The sequence below is a fragment of the Clinocottus analis genome, unplaced genomic scaffold (assembly GCF_023055335.1).
Source record: "Clinocottus analis isolate CAN_PGR_092001 unplaced genomic scaffold, fCliAna1.0.p SCAF_13, whole genome shotgun sequence".
NCBI classification, from domain to species: domain Eukaryota; kingdom Metazoa; phylum Chordata; class Actinopteri; order Perciformes; family Cottidae; genus Clinocottus; species Clinocottus analis.
The window spans coordinates 5,045,167-5,073,057 of NW_027175854.1; the positions used below are offsets into that span (position 1 = coordinate 5,045,167).

General features: G+C 42.9%; 2 protein-coding genes across 2 annotated transcripts; both read left to right on the forward strand.

Moving 5' to 3' along the window:
* Nucleotides 1–128: 128 nt before the first annotated feature.
* npdc1a (neural proliferation, differentiation and control, 1a) lies at nt 129–19,858 on the forward strand. The gene is made up of 9 exons (XM_068574885.1): nt 129–486; nt 9,984–10,133; nt 16,828–16,938; nt 17,133–17,345; nt 17,917–17,983; nt 18,636–18,717; nt 18,875–18,954; nt 19,117–19,216; nt 19,326–19,858. Exons 1-9 carry the CDS (start codon nt 381–383, stop codon nt 19,395–19,397), a joined length of 981 nt encoding a protein of 326 aa, XP_068430986.1. The 5' UTR covers nt 129–380; the 3' UTR covers nt 19,398–19,858.
* A 4,965-nt stretch (nt 19,859–24,823) lies between these two features.
* Nucleotides 24,824–27,243, forward strand: pou5f3 (POU domain, class 5, transcription factor 3). Its single transcript, XM_068574216.1, has 5 exons — nt 24,824–25,582; nt 25,747–25,858; nt 26,287–26,417; nt 26,709–26,873; nt 26,983–27,243. Exons 1-5 carry the CDS (start codon nt 24,824–24,826, stop codon nt 27,241–27,243), a joined length of 1,428 nt encoding a protein of 475 aa, XP_068430317.1.
* The last annotated feature ends 648 nt before the right edge of the window (nt 27,244–27,891 follow it).

Genomic DNA, 27,891 nt, shown 5'->3' on the forward strand with positions numbered 1-27,891 from the left:
ATGATAATAATAATCCGGAAACAAGTCTAATGTCTTTTCGCTTATAAATCCGTTTTTCATTTGGGCGTCTACGAGGAGACCCTGAAGGCAGCATGTCAAACACACGCACGCACACACAAGCACACCTCCTCTCCCCTCCTACCCTGAAGCTCCGCTATCTTTAGCACCGCCACGGATTACAGTGCGCAGTGTGTCACAGACTGCGTCGCGTTTTTCCCACCCGGTTGCATCGCTGTGTGTCGCCTCCCTTCGCTTCCTGAAGCTCTCTCGCTTACAACCCCAAAAAACGACCCCAACAAACCGAAGCATAAACCAGCAAGTGATGGGGGAATGACGACGAACTCCGTCTGCGGTTCTCCGTCACCGAGAAGACCCCAAGGATGCTGCTGCTGTGCAGCCCGCAGAGCGGCCGCCTGCGCCGGGCCTCGCTGCTGCTGCTCGCCGCGGTGCTCCTCTGCGTCGTCCCCGTCCGCGCGCGCCTTCCAGGTAAAGACGCAACGACACCAAGCAATTACCCTGAATAGCCGTGACTGGGGGGCATCAAGAGGATGCTCTCTCTCTCTCTTTTTTTTTTTAATTATTAAAGGAGACACGTGGGGTTTTTATTTTTCTAATCGTTGCTGATGAAGTTATGGGATAACCCATAAGTTGTGGACAGGTTAGACAGGTATGTGTTTGTCTTACACAAGAGCACAAAGAAAAAGACAATTCCCTTCCTTCTTTGGTTACTCGGTGAATTTCCTTGTGTTCTCACCGATTTGTAGTCTGTTAATATTACTGTAGGTCCAAATCAATAGGACATCCATGGAAATAGACAAAAGAATAGTCTTTTGCTGTGATATAGATTATGTAAATTGTTAATGGTTTGATTCAGTATTGCTTTGATTCGCTGATTAATCAGTAATATCTCTACCTGAGTGTCTTTTAAAAACAATAGCCTACTTCTCACTTAATCTGAGCAGCAGCCACAAAAAAAAAATCAAAACAAATAATATGTCTCACATTTGGAAAATGACAACTGTTTGTAATATGTATGACAATCAGTTAATCTGGATGCTGCTTCTAGATATTGTAAATACATGTGAGTGCAGTCTTTTAGTCTGTGTGAGTGTAATGGGTCTCCACACAGTGATGATTGCTGGGGAGATAATCTGCCTCTGAGCTTTTAACACAGATGTGTGGGAGAACCAACAGCTGGGTTTTCACATGTAATCGCTCTCCTTTATCTGCAGACACACACACACACACACACACACACACACACACACACACAGAACATGTATTGCTGTGACCTGGACAAAGACTTGTGCATTTATGGACTTTAATAAATCACATAAGGAGAGAGAGAGAGAGAGAGAGAGAGAGAGAGAGAGAGAGAGAGAGAGAGAGAGAGAGAGAGAGAGAGGCAATTTTATTGCTTTTCATCAAAATGTAACCAATCCAATTATCATACTTCCCCTTCGACGGTGCTGAAAAACACATCTTGGAGTGTGGGGTGTGTGGGGTGTGTGTGTGTGTGTGTGGGGGGGGGGGTGTTGGTGACATCGAGAAGCTTTCCAGTGTCAGAATGAACTCACGGTTTTGTACAAGATGGAGACACACTGTTGCCTCTGGTGTGTGTCTTGTTTCACAAAGAACAGACGAGTGTGTATTATTGTTGGTGTCGATGTCAGTAGGTGGGCTGTTTTTGTTGAGTGTAAATAACACATTTTCTCACTCCTAAGTGAAGTAAATTGATTTTTTTTTTAAGTAAATGGTACTTTATATATCGTTGAATATATTAGAGGCATCTGCAGAACCACCCAAAAGCACATTCAGTATTACCAGTGACTCAGGTTTCAGGGTGATTTTGCTGGAGTGTGACAACAGCATGAAATGCATAGCAATCAGGTCAATTTATTCAGCAAATGTCAATGTGTAAATATGCCAGAAAGCTTTCTCGGAACATTTGGTTCTTGGGATTGAAGTTGTCTAAAATCTCCATAAACCCAACTGATGCCTCGTCTGCTTGCCAAGATACAGAATGAATTTCCATAACATGCAGAATGTGTTGTATAATTCAGGCTCATTGGGGCCTGTCGAATCAGCAGCAGAATAGTCACCTTTTTTACTGGATATGTACGTAATGTTCTTGTTGCTCTAATTTGAGCATTTCCCTGTATCAACATTAATTCTCCGCATTCAAATTCAACCTGATCATTGTTGTGCTGCCACGTTTAAATGTCAGACGTGTCATTCACCAAACCCACGTTGAGCTGGTGTGATGATTATTCAGAGACCCTCTGCCTCCGGCCTTTCCTTCCACCAGGATTAGCCTTTAACGATTAAGATCTTCGATGTCTCACACACACACACACACACAGCCTGCAGTGCTTTCCAATCACCTTTTTTGTTGCCCTGCAGCATAATTAGTCATCTGCGGGCATTGGAGCTGGAATTGAGAGCTATGGAAAGTCAAGGGAAATGACAGGTGCACACTGCATGAGGTATGAAGGGCACAAAGAAGATGAGTATTTATATGTAAGCATTTGTATCGTCACTGGAGATTTAGTGGATCTATGTTAGTATGGAACTCTGTAAAGGTTTCATGACATTTCTATTGGTCAGGTTAGCCAATAATAAAAAAAAAGGAATACCACATTTAAAAGGTTTTGATGGCCACTAAATCTGCCTCAAACAATAGATTTATATTGAACTAAGTGTTGCCAGGAAGTCACATAGAGTTTAAAGCTAACAAGTGTTTCCTCTGCGTTCAAATGGATCTGCTTAGCTTGTCTGGTCTTTGAGGGGATTTGACATTACCAGCATTCTTCAGTGAGAGAAAGGATAAATGATCACCAGATTATACGTTGGTTACCCTCAATTGCAACATTCAGGCAAGATATTATTGATCTTCCCCATTGTGGTCCTTTTTGTCTCAACTCGGAGGTCTGAAGAATAAGTGGTTGGCCGAGGCTTTGCTGTGGCTTCGTCAAACCACCGCTCTCTCGCTCTCTGTTCTTTCTTTCTATCTCTCCCCGACCTTCATTTGAGAGCGCACTGTCGGCGACCAGACCTCTCCAGGAAATGAGAGGGCCACAATTAATCAACTTACACAGCGCTTCCAGACATCGGATCAAGCCAGAGTCAGCACAGTTTCGCTGGAATGAAACGCACTATTCTCCTTTAGTTTCAGTACTACCCTGCAATCAAAATGCACTGCTTTTCTGATAAAATCAGAAAGGAGACAATTGACTATGTGAGCTGTTTTGTATGCGTGAGTGTGTCGCCACATCCTTACCAGGAATGTCAGAGTCTGACACTTCATCCGGAAATGTGTCTGTCCTAGATACCTCAGCAAGTTATTTTTTTCATCATGACACCGAGTTCAATAATGCAACAGGTTTGCTTTTGAGAAACTAAGTTCGAGGTCATTGCGAGTCAAATCAGCACAATCAAGTTGGGGTTTTTAGTTCGCGTTGGTCGATCCACTTATTGCATACTCGGTATGCTCGGCTCTCAAAAATGTAATTCCAACAACTGGCCTAGCCAGAGGCTAAAGACCATGATAACCATGAAAAGGAAAATAACAAAAGAGTGATTTCGGAAGCTTTTACAGACATTACTGCCACATAATCCCTTTCAACCTTTATTAGGTTTGCTGCGGGGTGTTCCGCTCTCATGATAATGACACTGTAATTATCCGCCGTGTAATGATTTGGACTCGTTGATGTGCGGCATGACAGAAGATGCTGCAACAGAAACGAAAAAAGGACGCGGGGAGAGACACGACGGCTCCACATGACGGGGAAAAACAAAGATTTGTTCCTTCTACGAACTTGACGAGCACATTCTTTGACTCTTTTTGTCTGCATTCACTTCCTTTTCACCTTTATGTCGCGTAACCACCTCTACGGCTATTTCCTTCCTCAGCAGTACAATGTGGCTGTGTTGAGCAGGTGCTAAGTCATGCCCCATTTTCCACGAAGCGTGGCGAAAAATGTTGCATGAGTCACTGAATCCGATTATGGTGGGAACCCAACACCTACATTGCACTGGTACTGAAAGTGATAGGGCAGACAGTTTCCACACATGTACTCATTTGATGTGGGCTCATGGCTTTCTGACACTGTTTTTTGAGTAGTGAATATGTAAGTTTACGTGGCAGCGGTTTGCGCTATTTTGTTAAAGACTCAGAGCTGACTGAGCAATTTTATGATCACACAATTGTTCTGTCTTCTCAATTGTAACGGGTAATATGGAAAAATATGTGATCAGATTGAATTTGATGTGGCGATATCAGTGTTTATTATGATATACAAATCTTTTAGAGAAGATAAATAATACACAGAACAGTTGTTTTTCTTCTTATCTATTATTAAAATATTATATTGGGTCTTTATCATAAAAGACTGTCCATTAAATTTGGACAAATGATGCCCAATACAACTAAGCACGAGAAACAGTCAGCTTGGCATTTGTTTATTTTTTTGTCATTTTTGGAGTGAGGCCTGTTGGATAAACAAGAGCATAGCAGCATGGTTACACAAAAAGCAACACATGAGCATGCACGCACACGCACACACACAAACACACACACAGGCGTTATCCATGTGGAAATAAACAGTGTGTTAATATATCAAGTGAAGAGCACCAAGCAAGAGCTCTTAAATGTTTCCACTTGATTTGGAGTGTTTGTCTAACTTCCTGCCTGCTATCAGAGGGTCAGGAAACGCACACAATGGAAGTGTATGACCCTCCTGGCCTACCCATTTCCCTAAATCTCCTCCAATTCTCCCTGACACACACACACACACACACACACGCACATGCACACGATTCCAGATTGGGTGACATTTTATTGTACTCTAGCTGTAGAACAGCTTGAAGGAGCACAAGTTAATGGCGACATGAAACAGTGTGTATCTGTATCTGTGTGTGTGTGTGTGTGTGTGTGTGTGTCTGCGAGTGTGGCTGTTGACCAGGCTGTGACGAGGCCTCTGTTTGCCTCTCAGCGCGCTCTCTGGCAGAGCTGCTGCTGAGCACACAGCCTGGCAACAGCAGCAGATGGTTTAAGAAAGTCCTTTTTTTTTTTTATATTCGTTCCAAGGACTACGTTCTGTGTGTCGGACTTGCGTAACGTTTTCTTACAGCCTCGCTGTCGTCGCCGATACCAAACGACTGGATAGGGTGCAGGAACGTGTCTGTTCCATCTCCCCGTTTTGTCTCTTGTTTTGTATTTATTCTCCTCCTTGATTGAGCTTTCTCATTAGCAACGGCACCGTGTGGGAGGCTTGTTGGTGCAGGGCCGCCCTCCTGAGGCAACTTGGCATTCACTTGTGTGGCTCATTTGTTTTGCTGCTAGATTTGAGCTGCTTTGTCATATAATTATCATGACGAGCGTCTTCATGGCTTCAGCTGCGATTCGAAAAAGTTCCATTATGTATTTGTGAGTTCGGTGAATAAATAATGTGCACGCTCGAGGGCTGGGCCAACAAGTTTGCAGCTTGGAAGCATAATTTACAACGTTGACGTATGCCTTCTTTTTTTCTTTTCTTTTTTTAAGCGTGTTTATTTATTCTGTGGAAACACAATATGTCTGCACAGTTGCAGATACAGTTTGGCTACACTATTATTATTAATAATTCTCCTAACATTTCACCAGTCTGCTGTCCACTTTATTTAAAAGAGATGGAAGTATAATATCCAAAATGTAGTCTATTATTTCCTTCTAGATGCACACAGAAGGAGGCAGGCACACTGAAAGAACTGCTGGGCTATTTACGCGATGGTCTAACATCACCACGATTTGCATTTATATGACTACAATAACGTCTTTTCTTTTTTTATTTAGGGTGATGGAAGATGACATTTGGTATAACCCCGGTCTGTGGTGCACTAAAGTATCAAAATGAAGTTGGAACAAAAAGGTTTTCATGCAACTGCTGGTGAATAGTAATAAATGCAGTTTTTCATTGATTGAGCTGCAGCTCTTTGCAAATTTTCAAACTTGCTTTGCTTTTTCCATCCTTCTTTTTCTCACGTAACCGTGCGTCACATTTATAATAAATCACGCATCGAGTCGTTTGTGTCCGGGTGTGTGTGTGTGTGTGTGTGTGTGTGTGTGTGTGAGAAGAATAATCATCTGCATCCATGTGACTGCAGTCGGTTCCACCATATTAACATCTAACGTGATGAATAACAGATCAAGTGCTGGCTCGAGGCGCTGAGATGCCGGCTCCATTACCATAAAGACAGCAGATTTCTGAAATACTGTCAACATTGTTTTCTCGCTTTCAAAACAGAGTTTTAATGCCTCTTCCTTTTTTTGTCTCTGACACCAGGGACTCGTTTATGTGCCAGGATTTACAAATCGTCTTTTTCGTTTATGATGATCTGTGGGGTCTGGACAAATACAGCCAATGATTCAGCTATCCACTGAGATGCAGTCTCTTGCGATGCATTATACCGACGTTATTGCAACGATATCTCAACACGCTCTCCTGTGACACTGTGAGTCGGAAGTGACTCTTGCTTTACTACAGAAACTTTCATTCTCCAAGCTGTTCCCTTCACTGGCTGACTGGCATTTTAATGAGAGCACATATTGTTGGCTGCATGTCTCTTTTGTCTAAAAGTAGGAAACATTGCGAGTGAGCCTGTGATTTCCAACTCTAATAACATGCAATCATACAAATGCACATATCGGTGAGTCACATATTGGACCAATTTATTTTGAAATGATCGAATCCTCGCAACAAATTCAATTAAGTTTATTTTGTATAGCCCAAAATACAAGATTTGCCTCGAAGGGCTTTACAATCAACGAGGACGGGTCAAGGAGTTTTACACGGGGATGGGTTGTTTGCTCTCTGACTCGAGTGCTGCCATCTGCACCTGATCTGGGGCCGACAGTCACCGATCGGATGAAAGAGTCATAAACGATAGCCTATGAACAACGGTGGAATAATTTGGCGACAGGACTCGAAGAGGGGGAGGGGGGGTGCCGAGAAGAAGACGAAGGAGAGGGACAAGACGCCGGGGCAGCACGTTTCAGAAGGTACCAGCAGGATCTTGTGCCGTGACCCTCGGCTTGGAGTTGAGAGTTGAGAACGGAGACGACGCGCTAATTCCCTCGCTTATGTCAACTATTTGGGCAGTGTTGAACTCATCGCAGCCATGCAGAATTCAACACAACAAAGACATCTGGAACATTGTCTTTGGTTTGAAATAACAATCTTTAGAATACAGCAGACTCTGCAGTTACTCTGGAGCTTGTGGGGAGGGGTGGTCCTGAGACCACAAGGTACAGAATACATTCCCCTGTTGTTGGACTAATAAGGAAGGAATAAAATAAAAATAAAAATGTTTGTGATCGAGAGTACGAAGGAAAGTTATCAGGTAGGCAACCACGGTAGCTTACAGAAGGAGTAAAAACAGATTCAGCCATATTTTGACTGACGAAGACGAAGTCTCGTATAGACACAGGCCCTAAAATCTATTTACAGTGACATTAATTTCTTCCATAAGGTCACGGGGGCTGAAGGAAATCAATAAGAACACGTGAAATAGATATCTGGAGGGAAATTAAAAGGAAGCCACGTGCCATGTAAAAATAGACGCCACGACAATTGGAGGAGGAAGAGGAGAGAAAACAATTAACAGAGTGAGCAATGAGCACATGACCACATCACACTCACAGGGACGTGAAGTAACTTGGCGTTGGGGCTGAGCAGGCGAGGAATGAATTAAATATCGAAGTGACAGAGTTGTTTTGTCGAACTGCGGGTGAGAGGGGGAAAAAAAAAAGACTTTCAACAACAAGCACCGAGCGAAAGCGCTCCGGGAGTTGTGTGTATATACCTGAGTGTTGGTTTTGTGACAGTGAATACATTACTGGCCTCGCAGATGTCACACAAACATCCCCATCCTCCTGCTCCTCCCGCGTCTTTGACACAAACAGAAAACAACGCTCCTCAGATTACACGTGCGTCACTCCACCGCTCCCTCTCTGAGGCCGAGCATGAGACGATGTGGAGGTGTGGGTCCATCTCCCTGGCACGGCTGCGATGCACGGGCGAATCAAGATGTGTGTGTGTGTGTGTGTGTAATGAGTATGTCTTCGGTTTTGTTTAACTGTCTGTGATGTTTTTGAAAGATTGAGATTTTCATTCGTATTTCTTGAACGTTTTTGTTTCCAGTAGCGTGGATTTGCTCATTTTTGCTATTCCAAAAAAAAAAAAAAAAATTGATTTGATGAAAGTTCAAAACAGTTGTTTACGTCTATCTTTAGAAACGGGTATTGTGAACAAAAGTGTAATCGGTAAATCCTCTCATAACGTTGTCCCATTCCCTTTTTAGTGCATCGTAAAGCTACTACAAGGAGCTTTGATGTTGTGTTCATACTGGCGGCCCTTGAAGACAAAAAAGTCAGTCTTTCCGAGCACCATGGTCCCTTTTTGTATTTTACTGCAGCAGTCTGCCTCGTGCGGTTCTGGTTCTGGTTCTCCCGTGCCTCCCTTCAGTGGGCCCAGCGGTACGGCTCGAGTCTCCAGCTGCACAGTGTTAATATTGACTACCAGAGCAAGAAGCAAAATGTTAGTTTATGAGTGACAGATGGAGAGAGGGCTGTGCATTTAGTGCAACGACTTAAGTTTATTATCCCACATGACAAGTCAGACAAAGCAGCAGCAGCAGCAGAGTATGTTGAAAAGGGGCAATGTAACAGTAGATATAAATACCTTTGGTCTGTTTTTATTTAGATGAAGAAATTATATAGAAAAATGGATGGATGAATGCATATGTATGAAACTCTTTTGTCTTCTCTTCTTCTCTGCAACCCTCCCTGTCTGCACAAAAACACGCCTTTCCTGATGTTCCAGGCCTTGTTGCCATGGCGGTCATTCAGATATATCCCCCTCAGCGATTTCCTGTCATGTGTTATGAATGTGTAATTCTCCACTTATCTGGCAATTGGGAAAAAACCATCTGGTTTCGAAAGGAGTTGTGACTGTACTCGGTAGCAGTACTCGGAGATGCAATATTGTATCTCATAACGCCTCATTTATCAAAGCAACATCGGACAGGTAGCAATGAACACATTTACAAAAATATGAATTATACAGAAGACCCGTTTGACCTCTTCAGTAGATCCTTTAAAACACCCACCCAGCATAACCCTTTTTTTTTTCTTTTTTTTTTACATTGTTCGGTCACCTTTAGACTTGAACAACCCTGACCTTTTGAGACCCATTATCCTCCAGAAATACCTGGTTCATCTTCTGTCTTTTCTCCATATACCTCCTGTCAGTTATGACAACAGAAACACCCACTGTGCTGTTCACCTTTTATCCAGCCTGCTGTGCAGCTCTGCCGGGCTCATTATCCGCTCTGCACTCCAGCGCTCCTCTTGCCCTCCGCTGCCAAACACTGTGGATCTGTGACCCACTTCTCCTTGTGTGTGTGTGTGTATGTGTGTGTGTGTGTGTGTGTGTGTGTGTGTGTGTGTGTGTATCAAAAGTCTATTCATCTAACCTGATTGCGGGCAGTTCTGTAGGATCAGTCTTTACTTTACTGGTTGAACCTGACTCTGATTGTCAAACGGGTGGTCCAGTAAAACCATCACAAATGTTCATTTCTAACGCTATTTTGCTCTCGGTGCCCACATGGAAGCCTTGATGAGGTTACAGCAAAGACTGGGATTTAAAACATCACAAACGCGACGCTGCGATGTAACTCTGCCGTAAGCAGAGGCTCTATTCAATTCATATTTCATCTCAGGTATGAGGCAGAAGAGCTGACACATTCACTGATGAAAGCGTTGTCAACTTAAAGCATCTCTTATGGAGAGCACTTTTATAGCACTTCTTTCCACACAAAAAATGTCTGCATGTTGTTGGGATACTGATGAAACTGTTGTGTTTCTCTCTCTCTCTCTCTCTCTCTCTCTCTCTCTCTCTCTCTCTCTCTCTCTCTCTCTCTCTCTCTCTCTCTCTCTCTCCCAGCTGACAGTACGTGCCCTCGCCATATAGACTGTGCTAAAGATCGACGCCACTTCTGCAGGCCTGGCTCCTCCCGATGTGGCCCCTGCCTCTCCCCATTTGTGGAGAACCAGGAAGGTCACTGCGTAGTGAGGAAGAGGCACCATCAGCATGGTATGAACTCTACGGTCTAAGCATTTCACACACACAAACGCACTCTTGCATGTTTGCATCGCTGCACACACAAGCTGGTTTTCATTGGATCACATTAATGGTGAACTGAACTTACAGATTGAAGGGAAGTCAGAGAATTGTCCCTGCATTTTCTTACACTTACATCGACCGACTAACTCATTCAGTGTTTTAATATGCACATAAATAACTTGTTATGGTATGGTTTGTCTCCAAGGAAAGCTCCCATTTAAATCAACTAATCGTTTAAGTTCATTTGTAAGACAAAATGTCAAGATTATTTGGTTCCAGCTTGTGAGGATTTTATACTTTTCTTTGTCTGATATCATTATAAAAGGATTTTTTTTGGACGAAACAAGGAATGAGCATCGTCTTTTCTAGACGAAGCGGTTTATCGAGGAAACATCATTTTTGTTCTTTATGACAAGTTGGATTTCGAATGGAAAACACAGAAAACATTAAGCTTGACCAGAGTAAATTGAAGATTGATTAATACTAACAAATTGCGACCTCAATTCTACAGAGACAACATGCTTACGTTTCAAATGACACTCCCAACAAGCGAACATCTAAATGTGCTGACTGATTCGCTGCCGTTCTTCCGCTGCTTTCCTTCACATCTTCACTGCACATCTATTCTCTGTCACTGCCTCTTTAATTTTCGGTCGATCTCCGCATCCTGTTGCCCACGTCTCTCTTCCACTCCACCTCATTTTCTCAGTTGCCTATTGCTTCTGTGCCTTCCTTCTCCTCCCCCGTCAATCCTAGCTTCCTTGTTTCTCCTCCTTTTCCGTATCTCATGCATCTCCTCTCATTTGCTCTGTTCTTGTACAATTCTCTGGTCTCCACCTCCTTGTCGTGGTCCTCACTCTCCCTCCATCTATATCTCTGACAACTATGGAACGGTCTGATCCTGCGTTTTTTAACCCGCCCCTACTGCGTCTGCAACACACGCACACACACACACAAACACAACAACACACACATGCATCGCCCCCGCACTGGCTTTAATCACTTAGACACTGTCTCTCTCTCTCTCTCTCTCTCTCTCTCTCTCTCTCTCTCTCTCTCTCTCTCTCTCGCCCTCTCTCTGTCTCTCTCTCCCCCTCTCTTTCGCCCTCTCTCTCTCGCCCTCTCTCTCTCGCCCTTCATCTCCATCACTGAATCTAATTTAATTCAACGAAAGAGCCAACTGGCAAAAACAATAAATCATATTTGTCTGATTTCCGTGGCATGACATCTCACTGCTGGCACGCACACTGTGGTTTCTATGGCGCTGCAGAAATAGAGAGAGATACATGTAAACATCTCGTGTCTATTTGACTGCACGGGCTTGATTGTGTGACTGACTGACTGACTGACTGACTGCATTTATGTCTGTCGGTGGGCACGTGTGTGCTCTCCGCAGGATTAATAATTTAGATGGGTCTGCGTCAGGAGAGGATAAGAATTTGGCTCAAATGATTGGCGGCGGCATCAGAGAGAGAAGAAAACACGAGGAGGAGGAGATCAGTGCGAGGATGTATTGGAGGGGAACGTCACATCGTGCAGAAGTAGAGACGAGGCTTTCTGTCATGACGATGAAACCTGATCAGTTATTCAGACTTGAGGTTGTAACTCATGTGTGACGCTTTTGTTTGCGTGGTGTCGTGAATCCAGCACATCATAAGCCTCAGCTAAGCTCCCCAGTGGTTACATAAACCCCGGAGAGACGACAGCACACGGTGATCCGCATGGGAGACCAACTCTGACTCTTTTTTTTTTTCACACTGGCGTGGACACATGTACAGATGAAACGGATGAAATCATATTTGATTTATTTGGTTTGTCAGAATGCATCAAAAGCAGACTCCGCCGTCCAGCTGCTGCTGGTTGTTTGTCAGCCTCGCACGACGCAAATAATGATTTAACGGCTGATTATCTCAAATGTTTCGTACACTTGCGCAAGCATGAAAAATACACATTCTCAAAACTGTTGATTCTGACGCACTGTTTTCCTGCACCGCCAGTAGTAATAGTAGCACTTGTCCAAACTCACGCACATATACGCTCGTGAATAAACCTTTGTTTTGTCAGCAAGCACTGCTTGCGTCATGAAATATACCCATTTGTTCTTCTAATTCAATTCATAAAACACATCTTGCCATCGCCATCAAGCTGACTCACTGGCCTCGCAGCCAGGTGGAATTGTTTCGGCCTTTCTACTGTTGTACAGAATAACCGCAGAAATATCACAACATGTTTTGATATAATTAGATGCCGTGGACCAGAAAGGAATACATAATTTAATTTTAGTACTAGAGGGCAGGAACTCTCAGTACGTCATCCTTGTTTCACAGCACCAAGGATTCTACCTCGTCACTCTCCTCCTGCTGTTCCTCTTATCCTCTCTATGAGCCCATCCCAGTCCTGACAGTCACACCACATCTTTTACTGAAATGTAAACTGATGCTCCTCCTTTTTTTTCCCCAACGTCCCCTCCTCTAAACCACACTTATGTCTCACAGTCAAAATGACTTCATCGGTGCTTCTCTGTGTCGTACATTCTCATACGTCTGTGGCCTCGAGCTTGTTGGTGACTTTGACTGCTTGTAAATTGCAGGAATTCAGAGTTCTTTTCATCACTGGAAACCCTTCTGGAAGGAGTCTAAAATGTCAACATTATGTAAATTAACACCAAAGAGGATGAACGAGCATATTGGATGTACGAGGTTGAGGCCGGCAGCACTTTCTATTGAAAGTAGAACCTGCTTGTATTTGACATGGAGGCGTGTGCTGCCATTGGTAAACATACAGTATGCCTGGAAGCCGTGTGCTTTGTTCAGCCACCGCACAAAGTATATTCATGTCGCACGGCTTTTTAGTGACTATTTTTGTACATGCATTTTTGACTTAATATAATAACGTAGCGACAAACGGTGAAAAAAAATGGCAAACTTAGTTTGAACTAAGTAACGTGATGTTAGACGGCTAAACAGACGGCGAGCTGAACTACAGTTTTAGTTCATTTGCAATTAAATACACAATGTTACACTTTTTGAGCGGTTGAGTGAATTGCGAGTGATGTTGTAGCAGTTGCGTTTCCTACTTCTCCATACCTCTCGTCTATTCATCTTGCAGTCAACGTGCACTAGATTGATGCATTTAAAATGTGCAAAATGTTCTTACGAGGGAGCCACAGGATCAGAATATCTTGTAGGAAACTCTTGTGTTTAGTTTGAGTAGAAAGCGGCCACCAGTTTCACAACTGCAGTTTCAGTTCAACCTTCACCATCTTTCAGCAAGCGAAGTAACCGCAGTAACAGTGTAGACCGGCTCATGTGGTGGAGGAAGTGGATGCTGCTTCCTCTATCGTTATTTTTGTCATAAAGTGATTTTTTTTAATTTTTTTTTTTAAGAGAAAAAGTACCTTTTCGTATGTTTAATTTCAGTACATAAAATATGTATATGAAATGCTGTATACTTATCTTCTCTTTAAAATGTTTTTTTTTTTTTAAATTACTTTGAAAAACAAAAATGAATACTTAGGAAAAAAAATAGTTTTCAGATACTAAAAACATTTTCTTTAAAAAAAATAAACAAATACATTTTATATTTCCAACATTGTCCTGTGATTTTGAAAGTATTGTAGAAAAAAAGAGGCCGGCAGGTTTACGAGCAGATACCGGCCATGACAACTGAAGTTCTGACCCAAATAAATAGGTCCATTTTTTCATGACTTTGAATTCATTTTATACCGATCGAGGAAAGACAGGTGGGGTTGTTTACTGAAGGTGAGGACATTGGAACAGATTTCCTGTTTTTACTTGAAACTCTGCATCTCACCTGTGACTCGTTTGTATTGCAGGTGGAGGCAGTGCCACCGCACTAACTTATCAACTTTAGTTTTTATGGGCAAAAGGACATTTTAACTGTGCACCACTCCCTCATTCGAAACTGACTCACAGAGCAGATACGAGTTTCTGTTTGAACTGGGACCTCGTCGACCTGTTTTCTTTTAATCGCCTATCAAGCCTATTCTCTAAACCCTGTGGAAGAAGCATGAATTAGAAAGATCGAAAAGAGGCCGGCCCCGTTTTATATTTTGTTATTCATGGAGTCGGTCAAGATTCGGGTTTCACAGACTTTGAGAATGATGCCAGTCAGACCTGAAGTCTCTGGATGTTTCTCTACCTTCGAAGTATGCCACACATCTCCTTTCCCACTAGAGGGCAGCAGGACACACTGAGTATAAATCAACAACCTTCGGGAAGGACTGATGACATGCTCATTGTGAGGGAGAGGCAAACTGTAAACTGGCCCTTCTACTTCGAGGAACTCACCTCTGGTAAAACACAAGATTTAAAATGGTGCTTTTGTTATGTCCATTTTAAAATGAACTGGTCGACAAAATCAAATGAGTTCAGATTACAGTCAAATCTCCACAGTAACGTCGACCGAAAAGTGGTAAGATGTGTGAAATCTGACTGTCTGATTTGAGATTTTCTTTGCGAGGACAAGGAGGCGGGGGGGCGAGAGATGTGCTTGTGGTTTGAGGGGAGGAAGAAAGGTGAATGTTTTTCAAGAGGGAAAATAGAACAGTACAGATGTGTGTGTGTGTGTGTGTGTGTGTGTGTGTGTGTGTGTGTGTGTGTGTGTGTGTGTGTGTGTGTGTGTGTGTGTGTGATCCTCAATCCCTGTTGAGTTGTTTATTGTTTGTTTGTTGTACCCAACTGCCCCCTGGGTGCCTCTCAAGAGGTTATGAGTCATTATCAAGCCAGTGACAAAACTCTCTTACACAAGGAGAGGTGTGCGTGCTTAGTCAGCGTGTGACAAACCACACGCATACAGAACGTCACCGTCTTTCTTTTGTGAATGATCACCTGCGACCTCGAAAGGGTCCTGAGTATTTACATATCAATACACACTGCTGGCCCATTTTTAACCATTTCCGTGCTGATTTTTAAAAAAAATCCACACTTAAGAAACGCGCGGCAAACAGCTCATCATTTTTCTTTTCTTCTAAATCCTGTATTACAACATGCTCCTGGTGAGCACGCGGGCACAGTTGGAGCTCTCAACCACCTGCAAAGTACAGATGGTGCATCCCGCCTCCACAGACACCTGCCATGGAGTGCACTAAATGGCCATTAGAGGAGGGGGGGGGCAAGAAAATAACAAAGCAGGCAGTGAAAGTGCTGGCATGTCATATCGTACACATTAGCTCAGCCAGATGGCTGGCCTTCTGGAGCGAAAGCGACAATGTAATCATTAATGTAATGTAGGTGGTGTCAAAATGTGCCTTAACACGTTTTGTTTCAATAGATTTATCCGCACTGATCGTTTACTTATCTGCGCTGGCTTCTGCAGCAATCACAACTTGTTTTGGCAAATGACGCTGAACGGGTCATCAACTTCAGCAAGCAACTCAAACGACGTCAGCTTTTTGCCATTTCTTCTGTTTTGTTTTCTTCTTTCCACTTGACTTGCTGCATTCTCCAGCTTTGCGTGCAAACACCTGTAATTTGATATTTGATATATTGCGGGGTAACTTTTATGAAGGGAAATAGCACTTTGATCACCGCAATTAGCAGTGAGCTATGGGATCTATTGTGAATGTAGCAACTGAGACCAAGTGAAGCCAACGTTGGGCTGATTGCTCCTGCCCCCTGCGGTGCTTCCTCCCCCGGCCACACACACACACAGACACACACTCACACACTCTCTCTCGCTCGCTCTCTCGCTCTCTCTCGCTCTCTCGCTCGCTCTCTCGCTCGCTCTCTCTCTCTCTCTCTCTCTCTCTCTCTCTCTCTCGGCCCTGGTCACCCTGGACACCTCAGCAGTACTGCAGGAATGTGGCTTACTGTCTGGCCTTAAGGGCTGTTAACAACGCTTTAGTATTGTCTCCTTTTTTTTTATCAGTCCACAAACAAACAACACACATGGGCACACTCCCTCTTCATCACTTCAGAGGCAAGACCCTGCAGAACACGTTGATATGAGGCGAAACCGCATGCACACTCTCGCTCTCCCCTTCTTACTACACACACAATAGTTATCGTGAAAGTGGCCACGCTGAAAACTAAATAAAATAATTCCGACAGAAAAGACGAACCTCAAGCTTATAGAAAATGAGTTGGTACAACAAGAAAATTAGTGCTGATTAGTTCATTAGTGCAACTATTTTAATTTAATTTAATTTTCAAAGTTAGGATATGGTTTTCAAGCCAAAGGGCTTTTCCTTGGTGCAGTTTCCCAGTTTAGATTCATAATGTTGGAAGTGATTTTCCACTGATTTTAGAGATCAAGTGATTAATCGAGGAAGAACAAAATCAATAAGATAGTGAAACAAATATATTAAGTACAACCGCTAAATAAAATCTCTCTTCTTTTTGAAGATTTGGATGTTATGAATTGAACATTATGGCTAAATATTTGTTAATATGGGAACTTTGGTCATTGGTGTTTCACCCCGTGATGCATATGGAGTGACTGTCAGAAGTCAGAAGTTAGTAACTGAGTTCTATGTTGTGTGAATAAATAAAGGTACTTTTCTGTATTAAGTCATATATAAGTGGTACAACATTACATGCAATCTGTATTTCCTCTTGCCTTTCTTATTTCATTTGAACTTAAACTTATTTTTGAGCTAATTGAGGTAGAAGTTGATGGGTGAAACTTTAAATCTTGTCTGTAGGTAAACCGGTATTCTACCCCGACCTGGATGAAGAGATTGATTACCTTCACGCTGTCATTGAAAAACAGGAAGTGACAGAGATCAAACCACAGAGGCAAACCAAACATCCTGGTAAGAGCCTTGAGCGCAATTTAAAAAGAAAAAAAAACAGTTTTGATCTTGGATGTGTGGGGTTTACTTCAAGTTCTTCTCGTTTACAGAGTATTTTAAGTGATTCTGCGATTCATATTATCCCCATATGCCCTTTTATATATTATTGTGGTTTTCCCTCATGACTCTATTTGTGTCTTCTTGACTCTCTCCAGTGGCAGATGATAATAAAAGCAGGACGGATGCCTCCAGACTCCAACAGGCAAGCCAGGATCGTGCCTCCTCTGAGCCCCTCAACGCCACCACTCCAGCCGCTGCAGTGTCTGCCATCCCCATCACACCGACCCCGCCGCCCAGGACCGTCGGAGTTCGGGGCCGAGTTGGTCCTATAGCTGTGCCAGCATCCAAAAGGGACAACATCATTGTCAGTGAGTATGATCTTATGTCCTCAACACAGACCAGAAAGCTCCACTGCAACCCAGGAAGTGAACGCCGGGTGTTATAGAATGAAGTGCTGCCGGTACGAGATAATGATACAAGCACATGGTGGATAACAACTTCAATTTAACAAATTAGACATTGTTAAGATTTGGGTAATTTTGTCAGTCTCGTCTCTTGTTAAGCAGAAACACACACACACAAACACACATACTTGATGATGTTATATGACAGAAAACTCATTGTCTTTCCTCCTTTAGTGCTTGCTGTCAGGATTTTTGCCAGCACGATTGTATCACTTCTGTTCCTCATTTGTCCCAACTGAACATTTGATTCTATTCGTCCCAGTGTGTTTTATTGGTTGCGTATCATTTTACCCAAGATGATCATAATAACCTATAATGAGAAGATATAATTGTATTTATCACCCATAAAAAAAAAGCTCTCTCAGCAGGGAAGTAATCAGCCTCCCGCTCAATCACTCATGGTTTTACTCCCTAACATGACGCGTTCCTCTTTTGTTTTCTTCTTTCTTTTTCTTTCTTTTGTGTCAACCTGCAGTTATGATCTCGCTGTGTGTGGTGGTGGGCACTGTGGCAGTGATCCTGGCAACCGTCTGTTACGTCAAGTAAGTCTCAACACCTGAATTCATAATTAACGTAAGAAAACACTTTGATATTTTTATTGTCGAGTAATTAAATACACTAGAAAGACCAATAGACACATAAATTACACCCATGGAGATCTTTTAAAAAAAATTATATTTAGAGAAAACTAATTTAATTTGGCTTTATGATATTGCAATTGAAGTATGTATGACATTGTTCAATGCAAGCAGGAAAACAACATCAACTACACTTTAACACATATTTTCTGGAGGGGTCAGCCTTCGCCTCGGGCTGTTTAAGATTAATTAACTATGGGTGTGTTTTCTGGCAAGTTTAGCTAAAACTCATAAAGAACAACAAGCTTTTGTTGGTTGGTTTAGTAACACTTCACAGAAAGAGTAAAGAACTCAGAGATTTTTTTTTAAAAACTACATTTGTTTTGTTTAATTATTTTTCATTTTGTGACCAGTGATACTTTGTTGAATGGACTCCTCAGTTAATTTCACGATGTGTTGGTTGTTTCAACTCATCATGAACATTAACATCTATTGATCACCCTTGAAAGCCGACTTCCACTTGCAGTTTGTGTACCATCAGATCTGTGAGCTTCAGTTCAAGTTTTTTTTCTAAATGCCGAACACAGGAAACTCAGATTCATAATATCCCCCACAGGTTGCAGAAAGACGCGCGCCTGGCTCAGAAGGTGGACTACCCTGCGTTCAAAGGGTCCGGTGCCACCACAAACGTTCCCTCTGTAAGCCCACAGCTTTTTCTTCACCTAACTGCTATTGTTAGAGCTCGCTTTGTTTCGATTTCTCACTTCTTCTGCGAGAACAACAAGATACGATTGTGCACCGAAGATATGTTTTCCAACGTGTCATCCACACTTCCTTCTTCTGTTGTATCCTCAGATGGGAGATAAGACTCTGGCCCAAAGCGCTCAAATGTATCACTACCAACATCAAAAACAGCAGATGCTCTCTATGGGAAAGTACGTTTTCTGTTCTTTTTGGGCCACGCTCTCTGTGCCACTCCACCCCTCACCCTCCCCCTTTTCTCTTTTTCTTGTCTCTCATTTCTTAATGCAGAGTTCAACCACTTCCTCTGACCGTGTCACCTGTTTGCCTTAACGCCACTGTGTTTTTTCCTTCAGTAACAAACCTGAACAGAAAGTTCTCGACTCCGAGGTCACATCGGATGAGGAGGAAGTGGGCGGAGACTTCACTGTATACGAGTGCCCCGGACTTGCACCGGTGGGAACACACACACACACACACACACACACTCTCACACACACACGGTCACTTATCAGTTGTGATGATTTTATATGACTGAAAACTCATTTTCTTCCGTCCTTTTCAGACTGGAGAGATGGAAGTGAAGAATCCGCTGTTTGATGACTCCACTTTACATTATCAGGGGAATCACAAGTAAATCTTGGACACTTCACACAAACACACATTTACACACAGGTATACACACCTCTTCTGTGGAAGAAACCACTGGATCTCACATTGCATGCATATAGAAATGGAAGATCCTGGCAGAGGTGATTAAAAAAAAAAAGATTGTTTTCTTGTTGCCCCTTTACTATATCTGACCCCAGTAAAGCTTTTACTACAAATGTCTGTTGGATTCTTTGTTAATTTATTTCTGCAACTGATTGTGTCATTCCTGTCTTTTAACATAATGTTATCAGAGTTCTCCCAGATATGTCCCTGTAGGTGATTTGTCTCTAAATTAAGATTGTTCCTCCACCGTTTTTACTTTCCCTAATTTCTGCAGCTATTTCCAAAGAATGTGATACATTAGCAGACGTGTAAAACAGACACACACACGCACACACACACACACACACACACACACACACACACACACACACACACACATATACACATTCATACATACATACATGCATACATACATAAGCTGCGAAACAGGTGCCCTCTCCTTGTTTTGTCATGCATAGCTAGTGTCTGAACCACATTCCTGACAGATCAGATCTCTGTGATACCTCTGTATAAACTCCCGAACACATCACAAGGTGGTTACCGGTGGTGTTGCCGATTTTATTCCTTGTCATATAAGCTGCACATAAAGATTTTAAGATTATAAAATATAAATATATATATGAAAATGAAGTACTTGATGATGTCTGTTTGCATGGTTTGACTTACTGTGTTTGAATAATGGCAATGCTTTGCTGGACTACTCTGCCTCCTGTATGTATGCATCTTGTTGCTGGAGGAGGAACGTTCAGTAAAAGTGATTTATGAGCACTTGAATGAAATGTTGGTGATTGACTATACTGATGGATGTGTAGGTGGTAAATATCACTATCTTGTATTGTCCCTCTTTCCTCTCTGTCTTCTTGTCGGGCCCAAGTTAACTTCTTGCTGCAAAATGTACATACAAAGAGTGAATGTGTTCACTTTTTATAGATATTTGTACATGCAGAACAAGGATTGGAATTAAAGTTTTTACCACACGTGGAAATTACTTATATTTTTGTGCTTATACACTCATTGGAAATGTTTTATTTCATATATATATATATATATATATATATATATATATATATATATATATATATATATATATATATATATATATATATATATATACCTCAGTTTTAAGCCTGAATTTCATACTTATTTTCGTTTTCTAGGGAAAGATTCAATAAAGGCCTAAATGTAATGCAAAGGATGTTGGCAACTTTGATCACATGCTCTGGCGTCGAGTGAAATACACAGAATTTATGTGTGAACTTATTATTTTAGGACATAACCTAATTCTGTGCTGCCAAACAAAACGTAATTTTAGATTCTAGTTGGGATCCCAAACTTTCCAAAAATACCGAAAATTTTAGACTGAATTTTAGGTATAAAAGGCAAATTTTTTAAATATTCCACTTGATGAAGTAGTGCTGCCTTAAAAACATGAAGTCAAACCAGTGTCAGCAGTGTGACCGTGACAAGAGACATGGCCAACACTTTAATGGGTTGAGACTGAGCCGAAACCGGACTATTTAAGATGAAATGGGACCATGCAAACTGTAGGCACTCTTTTGAATTGATCCGAAAGATTCACTTCCCCAAAAAAAATCACACACAAAACAAGCCCCTACACCTTAGTGAGCAATTATGTAAAAAAATTTTTTTTAAAGAAGACAAACTAAGGGATGTCTGATGCATTTAAATACATTTAGCCTTTCTGAGTCAGCAAGTCAAGCATTTCCTTATCAGATGAGCTCTGCCATCACACATACACATTTCACCTCACAGTGTGACACATTTAATGCTGCCTCTCTTCCACACACCCTGTGTGTGTTTGTGTGTGTGTGTGTGTCTCTCGCTCTCTCTCTCTCTCGCTCTCTCTCTCTCTCTTCTCTCTTCTCTCTCTCTCTCTCTCTCTCTCTCTCTCTCTCTCTCTCTCTCTCTCTCTCTCTCTCTCTCTGTTGGGGGTAGGGGCAGAGGGAAATCATGCATATACCTCCATGTGGGTTTTGTGTATGTCGGTGTGTGTTGGGGAGGGGATGGGTCAGTCTGCTGTCCCCATTGAGCTGCATGCCGAGGGCCATTAAAAGCCCTTTGTGCCGATGGACAGTGGAAGGAAGGCAGCCATTGGCCCTCCGATAAAAACCTGGGTGGGTGGAGGGTCTGTAAAGGTGGCTATCAAAGGCAGGGCCGCAGAAAATCAAAAAGCCATCAGACTTGTTTGAGAGAGACGTTTGAGCTGCTCAACAGGATGGGCAGTATTTGCATTTCAGGGTTATTTCTTTGTTAAATCACTAACTTTTCAAAAGTAGAAACTATCCATATTTATTTTCAGTAAAATGCATCACAATAAAGCACTAAAATGACATTTTAAATGTCGAGATGGCAGTGTCATCATTCAGGCAAATATTTAGACCTTCCCGTCATTTTTAGCAACCTTAAAAAAGACATCAGTATTTAGAGCATTTTGAATAAACACAACCACAGACCCCAAATGAAACTCACACAACACCGCTTGAGATGAGAAGTGCAGCTACATGTCTTGACATGAAAAAAAAAACTACATCCTAAAATAGACGGTGGTATTTGTTAATAAAAAAAAAAACATTTCCCCAAAAAGCCATAGCCAGCTCAGACATGGTCTCACATGTTTCTTATTACTAGACCACACATACCCTCTGAGTCTTTTATCACACACACACACACACACACACACACACACACACACACACACACACATAAATGCACAAACTTTACTTTAAATGCACACAGCCCACCGTGAAGGCGTGAAGGAAGATAAATAAAGACCATCATCAAATCATTATAAATAGCATTAGGCAGTCTGATTGTTTGGGGGTTGGTTTGGTTACATTGCTCTAGAAGTAGTGTCTCCAGTGGTGTGATTAGTTGAGGTGTGCAACACATTCACACTGTGGCTACATCAACAGGCTTTCTTTTATCTGGAACTTTCTCCCATTCTCTGTTTGACTGGACTTGCCCTGCGAGCAGATCTCTGAGGTGTCTTGAAGAGGCCACTTAAAAAGAACTAAAGACAAGATCTGAGACAACTGGGTGGGGGTGCTGGGGTGAGGGGAGAGGAGAGGGGGGGTACCCAGATACTCCCCTCACACATCTCCTCCTCACTGTACTGAGCTATTCAACACTAAGCCCCCCTCCCTCCCTCCTTTGGACACCCTGAGAGCTCTGTGCTCTGCTGTCCCTTTCTCTCTGAAGCCCAGCCTGAAGTCTGCTATCTCTCTTGCTGTCTGTCTTTTGCATGACAATTATTCCCCCAAGTCCATGGCCCAGAACAATGCTGGTATAGTTGGGGTTTGATGTTTTTTAAGCTATTCCCTCTCAGGTTCCCTGTAACTTTGTATCTGGGAAGGCACAGCCCTCTGACCGCTTAGTTATAGTGTGAGTCCATTCGTCAAACTCAGAAGAAATGTTGTCTCTGTTAAGTAACTGCTGTTTGTAAGCTGTGGCCATGAGCGATAAATACGGTGTGATCAAACAATATATTTCTGTGATACTTCGAGACTAAGACTTACTAGACTTTAGTGTTATTCCAGTCCACACTTATGTGAAAAAAATACCATCATTGTATAATTAAATGAGTTACCATGAGTATCATTTTATTTTAAAATGCTAATGCAATCAAACAAGTAACAGCTACACAAGCTTCAAAATAGATGAATCTGATACACATTCATATTAAAATGGAAGATACATTCAAACTCAGCTGGATTATCGCATTTGACCACAGCACCTTGGTCCTCCGACCAGTTTTAGACCTTTAGGCCATATCAAACTGAAGCCAAAGTATGTTTCCTCAATGAACCTCGGACCTGCAGACCAGGGTGAAACTCCAGCCTGGTGTTTGTTTCAGAGCACGGGAGGGGGTGAGACAGGAGGAGGTGGGTGTGGGGCGGAATCTTGTTGAATCAAAGGGTTGAGACTTATTGTTCCAATCTGAAAAGGAGCTAATGGTCGACCATCGCAACTCGGGATCTGAAATCCACGGGGTGCCCCGGGGCCAGGTCGTACAATGGCACCCCCTCTCCCTTCCCGCAGTGTGTCTTCCTGCCGCAATCTGCAGCCAACGACTCGCGCTGGGGGAGCGCATCTGTACCAGTGCTCCGGCCATCCAGGCTTTTGAACGACCATCGATCAAGGGTGAATGGGAGACGTTTACCTGAATGCTGTTGGGTGGTTTTATGATTTAGTTCTTAGTTTTCTTCCATTCATAGTTTGGCAAGAAATGCGGAATCAGAAGCAGCCCCTGTTTCTCAGTGTTTTGAAACTTCTTCTGGCAACCTCAAATATAAAACTACTGCATACAAAGTATGTATCTTGACAAAGCAGTATTGAGACATAACTCTTTAACTTTTTTTTTTTTTTTTAAAGTGCAGCAAGGCGCAGTGTGGCTTATCATAAATTCTCCCTGGTTATCTCTTCACAAATAATCCTTTGAGTTGATTTCCAGTATACATGTTATTTAGTATCATCTCTGATTGTTTCTAAGTAAATGCAGCTCAATTCATTAAGTTAATTTGTCTTTATTACAGATGCCAATCTATTTCAGTTGAAATGTTAGTCATTAGATTAACGACGGTCTAAATGCCAGGGATTTTAATATCAAAGCCATGTCCTTAAAGAAGAATAACTTTAACAAACCGAGCATTATAATTAATGTATGAGGTGAGCACATTATAGTGTTACAATATGTATTTACAGGAGCATTGACTTGTGCTTATTTTGAAATGGAAATATACTTCTTTTTTTTAAGTTGACTCAAACCTGTTGAATTATGAATATGTTTCTGTCTAATGGTGACGAAAAATTTCAAAATCACTTTTAGAAAAGCTAAACACATAAATGGTCTGCAGCAAAATGGCTTAAAGTGTGTATGTGAAAACACGCCCACTACCTTGAAGAGAATCAAGGTCATCAGCAAATTCACCATCAGCTGTGCTCAATTGTCTTCGCCAGCCAATGGGTGAAGAGTTTCGGCGATCGCCAATACCCGCAGCTGTGATTAGCACAACTTGTGGGAGCTGAGGCCGGAGAGGAGCATTTGAGCTTGAAGGTGAGGTGATTGGTATTAAAGTAAGAACTTCATGGACTAGGCCGTAGGCGCATTGGTGGTTTTTCACCATAACGACAACCGCTCAAATCTACATTTTTGCATAATATCCCACAATCCTCAAAACGCGTTATTTTTTGTGGCGAGGTGCTGGGTTATTTTTTTCTGAGACTTTCTTCTACCATCCCTCTGGGGACAAGTGAAACAGATGACCAGTTTTTAGAATTACTTGTTTGTTTTTTTTAAAACTTTTGACCAGTTCTCGCGCAGTTAGAAAGATGTCTGAAAGATCGCAGAGTCCGGAGTGCCAAATCCGGCCGTATGACTTCAGTCGCACCAACCCTTGCGCCCATGTTTTGGGTCATGAGGGTTCGGGCAGCTCTGCGTCATTCCAGCTTCCCCACGGCGTCCTACCAGACCCGGGCCTCTTCTACAACAAGGCCGCATATGGTGGCCTCCCACCAGCACCCGCGCAGACCTTCTTCCCTTTCCCACCCGTCACCAGTGACTACAGGGGATCCGATCTTCAGGTTGGGGAGTTTGGGCAACCCAAGCACTGGTATCCATTCGCTGCGCACGAGTACACCGGCCAGGTACCCGCCGTAGTAGCAGCCACCCAGCCTCTAAACCCGAGTCCCCCCATCGCCGAGATGCGGGAGCAAGTCAAACTGACCGAAATAAAGACTGAGAAGGACACCAGCAACGACTACTCAACGGAGATTAAGGTTCAGCAGTACCCAACGGCGCCAGCGTCCGCCGCCATGTCCCACGGAGTCTTCTACTCTCCGGCCTGGAACCCGTCCTTCTGGCCCGGCATCTCCCATATTACACCACCCGGTAGCAGTAACCAAAACCCATCAACATCATCCGCGTCTTCGCCGTCTATGTCCCCCTCTCCCCCAAGCAACGGCCTTCCAGGGAACGCGTTTTTCAGCGTGAACACCAACCAGACTGCCGCCGGGCCCCAGGCGCAGAACCCGGCCTCCTCCACGCGGAGCAGCGGGTCCTCCAGCGGCGGGTGCAGCGACTCGGAGGAGGTAAGAGCAGCCATTGATTCAGTGCTCCAATTGTGATTACCAATGCAACTTTACTCTCAAATGTCTCATTTCTGCCACTCCAGGCTATACATGTGCCCTCGTTTTCCATCTTGATGTTTGTTTGTTTGTTTGTTTGTTTTTTTCTTCATTTTTTTTCTGTTCAGGAGACTCTTTCCACAGAAGAACTGGAGCAGTTCGCAAAGGAGCTGAAGCACAAGCGCATTACCTTGGGTTTCACTCAAGCTGATGTCGGCCTGGCCCTGGGTAACCTTTATGGTGAGTTTGGATACCAAATGGAGATACTGGTTTATATCTCACTATTTATATATTTTTAAACGAAAGGGTAAGAGTTGTTGAACCCAGGTGATTTTTTTAAGTAACAAAGGGTCAGCATCAGACACGGTAAAGCTGATAAATTGTGATGTCGTAACTGAGTCCGCCGTCTTTATGGTCTGTCTGGGAGATGCTCTTTAAACATTGAATGGAGGTCCAGGTGGACACCTTCTGGATTTTTAGTTTGGGATGTAAATTGGTTCTTCATCAGGACCAAAAGCCCTAATGTAAAAGGAGCAACTGATCTGGTATATAATAAGAAAACATCATTACTGAGGCGTATAGTAATCTCGCAACTTTGCTTGGCCTTTGAAGTCAATTACCCTTAATTTATTGTGCTCTAATATTTTGATGTGTGTACTTGCTCATAGGTAAGATGTTTAGCCAGACGACCATTTGCCGCTTTGAGGCTCTACAGCTAAGCTTTAAGAACATGTGCAAGCTGAAGCCCCTTCTCCAGAGATGGCTGAATGAGGCAGAGACCTCGGACAATCCCCAGGATGTAAGTCTGCTTCTCTGGCATCTGCCGGCTAGTTTACAAGACAACAGATGATCACCAAGCTGCATGGGTCTTTTCAGGCTTAGTTAACTTTAACCCCCCCCCCCTCTCCCCTACTCCCTTCCCTACTCCCTTCCCTACTCTTGTGAAGTGTAATATGCCACCTAGTGGCCACAAGAAACATGATTTGACCCATGACCTCAATTTGTTGGCTGCACCAATGTATACAATACACATCTTTATAAATAAGGCTGTACTCGACACTGCATGACTAAAATGTTTCTTATTTGTCAGATGTACAAGATTGAGAGAGTATTTGTCGACACCAGAAAGAGGAAGAGGAGGACCAGTCTGGAGGGAGCTGTGCGCTCTGCTCTGGAGTCTTACTTTATCAAGTGTCCCAAGCCCAACACCCAAGAAATCACACACATCTCTGATGACCTGGGTCTGGAGAGAGATGTAAGCACAATGTCTAAAAGGGATCCCCTTTGCTTTTTTAATTAATTTTTTTAAAGAAGCATGCGTCGAATTGGTCACTATTTTAAAAGGCAAATGTTGTTCCTGACAGGTTGTTCGTGTCTGGTTCTGCAACCGAAGACAGAAAGGAAAGCGCCTGGCCTTGCCTCTAGACGAGGAGTGCGACGGCCAATACTACGAGCAGAGTTCTTCCCCGCTGAACATGGTCACCTCCTCCATTCCCAGTCAGGGCTACCCTGCTTCCAGCTACCACGGCGCCCCTCCTCCTACACTCTACATGCCCCCGCTTCATCGACCTGACCTCCTGAAACAAGCCCTGCACCCCGGACTAGTCGGTCACCTGACTGGATAAGCTCAGGTAGGCCAGAACCACAGATTGCCTTCCCACGCCTCTCTGTCTCCATCTCAACTAAACCCGAAGACGAGCCAAGCGTCTAAGATCGACTAATCTTCTTGCTCTTCTGCCGACTATAGCAGGGAGATTGATGAAAGTGGTTACTTGTTCCTGTTTTGCTGGTGAAATTCATCAAACTGCCATCCATCAACTGCTTTAACCTGAGAGAAGTCTAAACTGAATATGCCTTTTTTTTGTTTTTCTTTAGATAATGCATAGTAAGTTATTTAACTGGCTTTATTTATCATTTCAGATTTAGAACAATGTTAACAGCTGTTAACTTGCTACAATACGTGGTCCAGTTGTTGGGTAAGAATGTGATTATCAATGGGAGCATGGTTAGAGGGGCGGGGAATGCCTTTGTCCCAATCCTGGGCAGGTTTTCTGTGGTGAAGGTGAGGAAAGATCTTGGATGTCAATGGATCACAATGTCAGTTGATTTTAAACCAAAACCGCCATCGACAGGTCGTCAATGTTTGTGCAATACTTTCTTTGTTTCATCTGAATAGAGCAGCTGCTGTATTTGTGTGATCTGCCTAATTTGAAGTGAAATTCTCATTTCACCCACACATGTTTGCACAAAGTTGCTTTTGTATTGTTGAATAT

What these genes read in the sequence shown, in the direction of transcription:
- pou5f3 (XM_068574216.1), top strand. Translation starts at nt 24,824, where the DNA reads ATGTCTGAAAGATCGCAGAGTCCGGAGTGCCAAATCCGGCCGTATGAC. An exon ending in GGCCCTGGGTAACCTTTATG is followed by an intron (nt 25,859 to 26,286) that starts GTGAGTTTGGAT and finishes ACTTGCTCATAG; the next exon opens with GTAAGATGTTTAGCCAGACG. An exon ending in CCTCGGACAATCCCCAGGAT is followed by an intron (nt 26,418 to 26,708) that starts GTAAGTCTGCTT and finishes CTTATTTGTCAG; the next exon opens with ATGTACAAGATTGAGAGAGT.
- npdc1a (XM_068574885.1), top strand. Translation starts at nt 381, where the DNA reads ATGCTGCTGCTGTGCAGCCCGCAGAGCGGCCGCCTGCGCCGGGCCTCG. An exon ending in GAAGAGGCACCATCAGCATG is followed by an intron (nt 10,134 to 16,827) that starts GTATGAACTCTA and finishes TCTTGTCTGTAG; the next exon opens with GTAAACCGGTATTCTACCCC. An exon ending in CCACCACAAACGTTCCCTCT is followed by an intron (nt 18,718 to 18,874) that starts GTAAGCCCACAG and finishes TTGTATCCTCAG; the next exon opens with ATGGGAGATAAGACTCTGGC.